The 10976-nt window shown below is 35.5% G+C and overlaps 1 protein-coding gene across 1 annotated transcript; it reads left to right on the top strand.

Moving 5' to 3' along the window:
- The first annotated feature begins 2855 nt into the window (after positions 1-2855).
- Positions 2856-10724, top strand: LOC102600206 (uncharacterized). The gene is made up of 7 exons (XM_006341123.2): positions 2856-3850; positions 4698-4851; positions 6540-6593; positions 6690-6781; positions 9605-9840; positions 9917-10087; positions 10227-10724. Exons 1-7 carry the CDS (start codon positions 3054-3056, stop codon positions 10322-10324), a joined length of 1602 nt encoding a protein of 533 aa, XP_006341185.1. The 5' UTR covers positions 2856-3053; the 3' UTR covers positions 10325-10724.
- Positions 10725-10976: the final 252 nt, after the last annotated feature.

The following is a 10976-nucleotide window of genomic DNA, read 5'->3' as shown; positions in this document are numbered from 1 at the left end:
AAAATATGTATAAGATCTTTAAAATTGTTTATAAAAACAATATATTAAGTATGTATATTAATAAAATATATGTATATAATTCATCGGTTCGGTTCGGTTATTTCTTCAGTTTTTTTCGAATAAAACCATAACCAAACCAAATACTATCGGTTTTCAAAAATCTAAAACCAAACCAAATCAAACCCAAATAAAATCGGTTTTATTTTATCGGTTTGGTTTAGTTTTTCGGTTTGGGTCGGTTTTTATCCAAACCGTGAACACCCCTAAGCATAGGTATCAAACAACAATATCCAACAATACTTGTACATATGAAAGAAATGGCCTAATGTTCTTTGTCTCCATCTAAAATTGAACGTGTAATCTGATTATTCTCGATGTATTTTATTGATTACTTGCTCAAACTCTTAAAGAATTATAAAATCAAAATTTTGGAGATGTTTTAAACCTATCCACAAAAGAAATGTTTTAAAAAGATTTGGATTAAATAGTTATTGACTTGTTGAGACGATGAAAGCAACGTTGTAAGATTGATAGTTGTGGAATAATCATGGTATGGTTAATATATAATGATCATTTTTATGAACTTTGATCGTCAGAAAACTTTTAATTTCATTATTAATGTTTTCTTGTTAATACTCTGGTATATTGACATGATATATTTAATATCATAAGATCTAAAATGCATTATTAGTATATTATATACCTTCTTAATTCAAAATCGTTAAATAATAAATATTTTTTTTAATTTCGTGCTCCATTAAACTAAGACATAGACACAAGAAAATGGATAGATTACTGTTTGTTATGACGTAAAACTATGGTATAAAGAATGATAATACGGAGAAAAGCAACAAGAATTGAGATGGTTATTCTTAATTCTCTTTCAACATGTATACCAGTTAAATCACTACAACAAAAATAACTTTTAGCGATAATAAATAGACACATTAATACAGAGTGCTATAATCTTTACCGGTATTAGTTAAGTATCATAAAAGTCAATGTCACTAAAGACTTTTAAAATATATACAAAAAGAGCTAATTACCGCAATGACCCTTTATTCTTTTATTAAATTAATGCATCTGATTAAATCCTTGAATGCTGTAATTTTACTCCAAAAGCAAAATCACCTACTCAATGATTCTGACTACAATTGTAGGATAATACTTTTCATACATACCAAATCATGAAAATATTTTCCTTCGTATCGAATACACCTTATATTTAGTTGGGTAATTATAACGGAGCTAATCTTAAGGGTGAGTTCCTTTAGTAATTCATAATTCACGTTTGGCGATTTAGGCCCTAAGATTCCATGTTGTCATGTTGAATGTTTAGTGAAATGTAGGACTATTCAAAATCTAATCAAATACGATAATTTGAATCGAAAAAAGAATCTTGATTTATTGGTAATGGGTAATTGATTTAACAATTTGATTTTTTTTATTATCAGGTTATCAGTTCTTAACGATTTAATATTTTTTCTTAACGGGTTATTTGATAATCCGATAGTAAATTAAATAATCATATTTATAACATTTGGTATATAGAGTTTAGTTTCATACTTTTATTTTTGATTGTCTCAAACTCTCAGTTATTCTACAATGTGACAGTGTTTGCTTTTGATGCAATCTGTCAAGTCATATGCATGGTTCATTTGGTTTGTCACCTTATTTCCAAGTGCTTTTCAATGTTTTTTTTGTGTCAAATCTTAACGGTTAAATCGACAACAATCAATAACCGATACATCAATAAACGATAATCTTTTAATGATTCTATAACAATTTAGCATGTCTACAAATCGATAAGTCAAATTGATAAACTTCGAAATTGAATTGAACCGATCGATGTACCGATAAAATGTACATAACTTTTTTGCTAATGAGCACGATAGTTTTGTGACTGTCTCAAATACATTATATATAATCTTAGATAAATCATTTTAATAGATTATATGAGTGGATTATGAGTGTGGTGAAGTGGGTGTGATGTGTATTAGAGGGTTAAGATAAGATAATAATTGTGTTGTATTATTTGTAGAATTTGTTTTGCTACTTTCACAAAAAGACATTTTTCTTCACTTTGAAAAACTTTTTTTTCCTACAGAAAATATAATTTAAATATTTTAATTATGTAATAATTAATAACATACTCAATATAATATATTTTACAAGGTAAATAGTTTTAGATTACCGTACCTGTAGAATAATATTACGTCTACTAGTATGTAAGGCTGTCCAAAATCGATGATCTAAACTATAAAAAAGTTATTGATTTATTGATAATGGATTATTGGTTTAGCGGTTGCAACAATGATTTTAATTTTTTTATTCGATTATCGATTCTTAAAGGTTTGAGTTTTTTCTTAACGGGTTAACCGATGACTCGATAGTAAATCAATAGATTACATTTATATCATTGGGTATATAAAGTTCTTGACTAAGAGTTTTGTTTCATATTTTTATTTTTGGTTGAGTCAAACTCTCTGTTATTTTACAATATGTTAGTGTTTGCTTTTGAGCAAATACAATCTATCAACTCATGTGCATTGTTCATTTGGTTTATCACCTTATTTCTAAGTGAAATTTCATAATTTTTCTTATGTCATATCTTAACGGTTAAATCGATAAATATCATAATCGATAGATCAATATCTTAATGGTTCTATAATGGTTTAGCATGTCTACAAATCGATAACTGATAAGTCAAACCGTTAGACTTCAGAATCGAACCGACGATGCGCAACTCGACTAGTATAAAAAGATAATCCCGACCACACTCTACCATCTACGAACTTGCCATACCAATACCAACTTTCTATCTAGAATCATCTTTTTAATAAGCAAGCTAAACCATATCGATCTCATTAGTACTTCTTCGACCTACCTTTATGATATGAAATTTGTAAGTTGGCAATAACTCACTTACCTAACGGACTCTCAACATTTGTAACGGTTCAAAGAAATGCATTGCATTAACGGTGAACCTCACAAACGTTACCTTTCACGTCGTCTATTCTCTCCGTTTCCCAAGCCCTAACGTGCGTCGTCTCATGGCTTCTTGTGACGACGATTTCTCTCTCCTCGGTGACGATAACGCCGCCGTCGCCGTTACTCCCACCACCACCACCACCGCCAACCCTACTTACCACCACCAACCTTTCTCCTCCGTCCGGTACAAGCCTGTACAAATCCATCCCCCGCCGATCTCCGCCGGTAGTCCGAAGAACATTTCCGGCGATGACGAGGACGGTGACGGATACAGCGATAATAACGCGCAGTCGTATCATATCGGAATGAACCCATACGAGAACGATTCAATTCCGTTTGAGAACGACACCAATGTTAATAGATCGAGAGGTAAATTATCAAACGACAAACGAGCCGATCGAGAAGATATCGGTGATAACGGGACACCGTATAGTTATAAGAGATCGAAAATCAGCTCATCCTCCGGTAGTGGCAGCGGAGAGTACCGGAAGGATAGAGAAGAATGGAGTGACACGGCGATAGCGTGTTTATTAGAGGCGTATATGGAGAAATTTGTGCAATTGAATAGAGGGAATTTGAGAGGGAGAGATTGGGAAGAAGTCGCGGCGATGGTGAGTGAAAGATGCGAGAAGCAATCGAAGAGTGTAGAACAGTGTAAGAACAAAGTTGATAATTTGAAGAAGAGGTATAAATTGGAGAGGCATCGGATGAGTAACGGCGGCTTAACGATTAGTCATTGGCCATGGTTCAAGCAAATGGAACAGATTGTTGGGAATTCGGTATCAGTAAAAGCTACATCTGAGGAAGACAAAGCCATTGTTCCAGTGAACAACTCCAGCACTGGCAGGCAATCGAAAAGGTAATACCTTTGGTATGATAACGATATGAAATGAGCTTAAATGGGAAGTGGGGATTCAATAGCTGACGTTAGCTTGTTTGGGACTGAGCCGTAGTAGTTGTTGTTTGCCTTCAATAAAAATCCTTAATTTATCGAGCACTGTTGGGGTTTGACATAAAAATATTTAGTACGATGATGACATGAAATGAGCTTAAATGTTGGAGTGGGGATTATAGCCGACCTCAATTTGTTTGGGACTGTGGTGTAGTTGTTGTTGTTTGCATCTAATAAAAAATGTTGATTTATTTAGTAGAATGGATACAAATGATTCATATAACCAATATGGCTTCAAAATATTGATGTTCGATGTAAATCAAGGGCGATACGACATTGGTGGAATAAAATTTCTCTGTTTGGTTTTTTTCATTTTTAGACTAATTTTCTGCTGCAAGGATCACATGAACTTGTGGTGGAAAAAAAGATGAATCTTTGTATATGGTAAACGAATGAGTTATTTTGTCAATATACAGGGAACTGCTTATCAAAGTCGTTATCTTTCTTGCTTTTAGTGAGCTATAGTCCTTATGTGAATTTTGTGTTCTAATTTGGTAGGAAAATTCTAAATCTTCAATTGTCTTTTAGAACAGATTAATTACTTTTCGAGTTGTCCCTTATAGAGAACTAATCAGTTAAATGTGTATCAGTTTTAGCATAAATTGGAGTTCCTTGTCTTTTCTTTTTTTGATGTAGCAGCTATTTGCTAACCTTGTCGTATTCTAGTGAAAATCTGCATATAAAATACTTTGAAGTGTTCTTCTTCCTGTTTGGCGGATTATCTAACATTTCTGTTCCTCCTAACCTTCTTCAGATATGGAACAGCGGTGCCTAGTCCCAGCGGACAGATTGTGAAGGCGAAATCTTCTATGAGTCCAAGGTGGAGAAGGGTAGTTCTTAAAATTAGTGGTGCTGCACTAGCTGGAATGACACCAAACACTAATGATGCAAACAACATCGATCCAAAGGTTAATTTACTACCAATATACTCTCATATTTTGAAGCAAAACTTGTTTAACCCTGGAAGAAACGAATTGGGCTTAAAATTTTGATGGTAGTTTGGAGAGGACGTGCTACGTGATTATTTTCATTCTGAGTGTCAAATTCAAGATATTACATTATGTTGACATTTTTTACGTGCTAGTTTGGATGACAAATCAGTGGATCTATTGATGGAGACATATCTATTGCATGAATACAGGGTTGACTTATATTTGCAAAATGAAAGTAGTAAAATTTATTTAGGTCAAGAGGCTAAACATGTCTTTTAAGTTTGAATTTCAGAATGATTGTAACGTTGAGGAAAGCTTTTTCCTTACAGTTTGACTATTAGTTGATGTGGCATTTAACAGTCTAGAGCACAAACCTTTACAACAATTACTACTATACCCCAATACTAATCAAGTTGGGGTTACCCTTCGGGGTGGCCCAGCGGTTTGGGCTTGGGCTTGGGACTTCCATGTTGGAGGTCTCAAGTTCGAAACCTCTTGCCAGCGAAAGCAAGGGGTTTGCCTTCTGAGTCGAGCTCGTTGCACCGGGCTTGCCTTGTGCGGGATACCTATCTTATGTGGTTTGCGAGCTATTGCATAGGAGCGGGGGTTTTACCTTGTATGCACCCAAAGGGTAGCGGCTGCGGGGTTCCCTTGTCATAAAAAAAAACTAATCAAGTTGGGGTTACCCTTCGGGGTGGCCCAGCGGTTTGGGCTTGGGCTTGGGACTTCCATGTTGGAGGTCTCAAGTTCGAAACCTCTTGCCAGCGAAAGCAAGGGGTCTGCCTTCTGAGTCGAGCTCGTTGCACCGGGCTTGCCTTGTGCGGGTTACCTATCTTATGTGGTTTGCGAGCTATTGCATAGGAGCGGGGGTTTTACCTTGTATGCACCCAAAGGGTAGCGGCTGCGGGTTTCCCTTGTCATAAAAAAAACTAATCAAGTTGGGGTTGTCTGTATAAACCCCTTACTGTCCATGCCGCTCCATTGGAGTCTGTCTCAGTCAAAATTTATAAACATTTAGTTTCTTTAGTGCTAAAAGTAGTCGAGATTTTCTTCTGGCATAAAACTCAAAACACTCTGACAAAACTAAAAGACTCTTATCAACCATTTGGACCTAAAGTAAACATATTAACATGACTAAAACTTGAAGCTCAATTTTTTTTACAAGGAACTTAATCCCACCTTATTTGTATTCTTGCATATAGATCTTTTAATTCCATTGTTCTCTATTTTCGCCTCTCCTAAGAAATTTTACCAATTTAATTCAAGCTGCTGTGGAAGTAGGTTGGCCTATGACAAATAGGTCTATGAATTTTGGGATGACTAAGAACTTTAGATTTTCTTGTTGGATCGTCATTACTTTCGTACTCTATATTCAATGAAGAAATCATGTTATGACCACTAGGTGATTTTCCTGTGACCTTCCATGGAAATGAATATATCACAAACTTGATGTCAATATTACCAGCGAGATGAATGCATAAAACCTTTTTAGCTTGTGTAAGAGAATTCGATTGGGCAAGTAAGATGTTGTTATATTTATTGCTGCTACATTTTTTACTCTGCTTCCTGATTAAGTGAGATGTAGTTATCTGTATTTGTAAATGGGGCAAGTCTCTACTTTATTGTCAATGCTGATAATAAAGTTTGAATTTTTAATAAACCAGGTGGCCACGCTAGTTGCTACAGAAGTCTCAATAGCTTGTCGTCTTGGTATAGAGGTATCAGTCAGAAAAGCTTCTGAATTTTTTCCCGAGGATTATTACATTTGTATGTAATCTGATCCCTTGAAATATGCATGTTTATTGTTGCCATAGGTGGCAATAGTTGTTGGCGGACGCAATTTCTTTTGCGGAGACACATGGGTAACTTCAACTGGATTGGATAGATGTACTGCCTATCAAATTGGGTAATTTCCCCGTCTCAGTTATAATTTGTTGTGCGATTGTTAGCTAAGTTTTACTGTCGTTCATTTGGTTTGTTTTCATATAAGAGTTGGAACGATAAACTCACATCCTCATATGCGGATGATCTTGATAGTCCAGTGAATGTTTGTAGCTTTTATGTTCTGTTTGTAGTTTTCGGTTTCTATGCTATTTATATCTATGGTAACTCTTTATTTTGGTTGGATACTTTTGGTAGTTTTTAATTATTAAGATATACTATGATTGCTTCATTTGTATCTTTATGCATGTCGATATTGGTATGACTAAATAGTTGAAATGCATGAGGAAAAAGGAATATAGAACAAAAAAGAATTGTCTATGACATGCAGAGCTTTTTTTTTTTGAATGATCTCTAATATGAACTATAGGGGCTTGTACTTTGTACAACCGTGGAATAGTCTTTAAAAGAAAGGGAAAAGGAAAAAAATTGAATTCAGAGACTCAGGTCTATGAACCCCGCGCATAGTGGGAGGTGGGAGCTTTAGTGCACCGGGCTGCCCCTTTATTCTGTAATAACAATTATAGAGGCTTGTACTCTTTACAAACGCGGAATAAATTTTTTAATGTGCTTTACCAAAAAAGATAAAAACTTCGGTACAAACATGGGTATGATTATTTGATTTGAGGTTCCTTGGTTACGAGATTCTGGGCTTTTAATTTATAGTAAGTGCAACAAATGTTTGGCTAAAAATAATTAGTTTAACTTGAATAAACTGACAAAAAGTTCAATTTGAATATGGATAGCCGTGGCGGATCCAGGATTGTAAGCTTGTGGGTGCTCACTTCTTTTGATATAAAGTTACTATAATCGCATAATATAAGTGCACAACTATTTAAACATAGTAGTTTTAAAGAACTCTTCATTTCTTAGAAAATGAACCTGCCAAAATTTCTCAAGAAAAACAAGAGAACACTGATTTTTTAAGTCACAAGAAATTACACAAGTATAGAAGAAAATTTACAACTAAACGTAAAGGTAATGAAGAAAATTAAATGGGGGAGGAGGAATCACTAAGTTGAAACCAAATTAAAAGGAAAAACCATAAATAAAGTATAAGAAAAGGAATGAAGAATATGTATTGGAGAAAAAGAAGGAAACATTTGACTTCAAAGCAGGAAAAGATAACTTGAGTTATAAACAATTTCAGCCACCTAGGTATCGAACCCCTTCGCACATCTCCCCAAGGTAAGACTTCAAGTCAAGGGTTTTTTATCACTGGGTGCTGATGTTTAATATATCTATCTGATAATAAGTTCCTATATAACAAACAATACGTAATTTACATCGGGTTAATGGGTGCTCGAATACCCGGCAGGTTATACATGGGTCTGCCCCTAATGGCTAGTGGAAGAACAAGGCTACTTTTAACTTTGAGAAAATGATGTTGGATTAAATCATATGATTCCAGCCCCAAAGTTTGATTTAAAAGGTCAACTAGCTTTGATAATCTTTACCTGCTTTTCTGCTACTCTGTCCTTGACCCTTGTACCATGCTTCCTTTCTTCTGCCCCTCAACATACTCACTAAGTCACCTTTTAGCCTCATCTCAATACCATACCGATGGCTGCTAACCCAATGGTTTGCTTGGGGTGGTGAATGGTGGTTTGCAGGACATGGTGGCAAGTTGCACAAGGAGAGTGGAGGGGATTGGAATGTGGTTTGTATAGTTTGAGTGAGGTTTAATGGGGGTTTGGGGGAGGGGATGGATGTGGAGAAGGCAGGGGGATCTAGAGTTGCGGTCAAGCTCTTTCTCATTTTGATTCGATTATTAGAAGCATAAGCTAGATTATTTCACACAAACTTTACCCTTTCATAAAGATAAAAAAATTGTTTCACACAATCATGTCTTAAGTATGTGTTGAACAGGGCAGATTTATTCTAGGACAAGCGGTGTCATGTGGCACCTCTTTGTCAATTTTTAATACTAAATATGTACTCCCTCTGTCCCTAATTACTTGTCCACTTTTGAATTGGCACACCTATTAAGAAAACAATAATTGATATAGTGAGTTTACCATTTTGCCGCTATTAATTATGAAGTGGATGAATTAAAAACTTAATATTTTCAAGAAGCTCTACCTTTTTCAAAGTAATTAATTGAGGGTATAATAGGTAAAAAAATTGTCCTTTCTTGATTTGTCAAAATAGACAAGTAATTAGGGACAACTAAAAAAGGAAATGTGGACAAGTAATTAGGGACGGAGGGAGTATTATATAATTAAATGGCAGAAACATAAGTGAGAGTATATTCATTGACATGACACTGCTTGACACAACATGCTGTGTTGCTCTACTGGTCAGGTGCCACTGCTTTCAACTAAAGTTCGCGAGTTCGAAGGCAAGCCACTTCATTTTGTATTTTAAATTTTTCACGCCTCATCTGTAAAAAGATGTTGTCTAGGTTTGAACCACTGACCTCTTGGAGCTTAACAAAAGGTTGAGCCTAATAGTCCAAGAGTTACACTTGTAAAGAATGGCGACAAATGTTCATGGAATGATGTTTCTCCATTGTGGTTGTGCTATCATCTTCTTTCTTGCCAAGGAAATTGATTAAGAAGAGTTGTAGTAATATACGTAAACTGTGTTTAATTTTCTATATATTTCTTAATATGATATTGTAATGTCTTATGTATTTGTTATCATTTTAAAATGTGACGCCACTGGTGTTGATTAATGGTCTAGTTCACTAATGTGAGATAGTTTGCTCTCACTTCCAGACTTAGTAATGATATTTCCCATTCTTCTTTAATGAACTAATTGTGCCTATTATTTCCTAATCTTGCAGAATGATGGCAACTCTGATGAACTCCATACTGCTGCAGTCGGCATTAGAGAAGGTTGGTGTGCAAACTCGTGTGCAAAGTGCATTTAACATGCCCGAGCTTACTGAGCCATACAGCAGGCAACGAGCTATGCGGCATCTTGAAAAAGGTAGAGTTGTGATCTTTGGTGGTATTGGAGCTGGCACAGGGAATCCACTCTTCTCTACGGATACAGTTGCAGCACTCAGAGCTTCTGAAAGTACGTAATGTTACACTTGAAATGTCTGTTTTTTATTCTCGCTGAGTGGTTAATGATTCGAACTTTTCCTTTTCAGTTCATGCTGATGCCGTACTCAAGGCTACAAATGTAGATGGTGTCTATGTCTGTGACGCCCAAAATAATAATGTTGTTGCTGAGCATATTTCCTTCAGGGAGCTGGTTTCCGGAGGAGATTCCCCATTGGACCTAATGGCTGTTACATTATGCGAGGAGAATGCAATTCCTGGTCCGTATTTTCTGAGCGTGCTCTTTACATTGCCAGACACTATCTTATAGAATGTTGCCTCTAATATCCATCTTTCATCGACATACTTCATGGAAGTGTGTCTAGTTCCCTTTCTTGACACGCTTTGCTTTTCTTGCAGTTGTTATTTTCAATCTTCATGGGCCTGGAAATATATCAAGAGCGTTATGTGGAGAGCAGGTGGGTACACTGATCGATCAGACAGGACGTGTTAGCTAGCGTTCTCTTGAGATGTGTGGCATTTACCTTCATCTTTAAAGATAAAAAGAGATTTAGGGAGAGCAGCATTGAGGCTTCAATGACCATGGAGTTTTCTGAGTTGAATGATGATCTCCCCATGACTTTATACTCAGACGATAATTCGATCCAACTTCAAACAGATTATTACAGAGATAAAGATACCATCTAGTTCATGGAACTGATGAACTGTATGTTGTAGTTTAGTTTTTTTTTTTTTACTGGACTAGTGTTAATAGTTTGGATTATAAACATGTGTAGTGAGATAAGTTAATGTTCTTGGAAAGAAGGAAAACCTTTTTTTTTTTTTGCTGTCTTAGAACTTAGAAGGGACTTAGTTTGCATTGTCTTAAATATACACAGATTTTGGGATCTTTGAAGATATGCAAGTCAAAATACTTTCTAGTTTTGGTCCTCTTTCTCATTTCTTTCCTTTTCCCTTGGAGTCATGGAGCAATGGTAAAGTTGTTTCCGCTGTGACTTATAAGTCACAGATTCAAGCGGAGGAAACTACTACTACTACTTGCATTAGAATAGGTTGTCTATGTCATACCCCTCTTGTGGTCTGACTCTTCCTACAATTAATATTGTTAAAGAGTTACTTATATTGGTAAAGTTGTTTCCGTTTCAATTT

The sequence above is a fragment of the Solanum tuberosum genome, unplaced genomic scaffold, assembly GCF_000226075.1.
Source record: "Solanum tuberosum cultivar DM 1-3 516 R44 unplaced genomic scaffold, SolTub_3.0 scf00021, whole genome shotgun sequence".
Taxonomy (NCBI): domain Eukaryota; kingdom Viridiplantae; phylum Streptophyta; class Magnoliopsida; order Solanales; family Solanaceae; genus Solanum; species Solanum tuberosum.
This window is presented reverse-complemented; position numbering and strand designations above follow the sequence as displayed.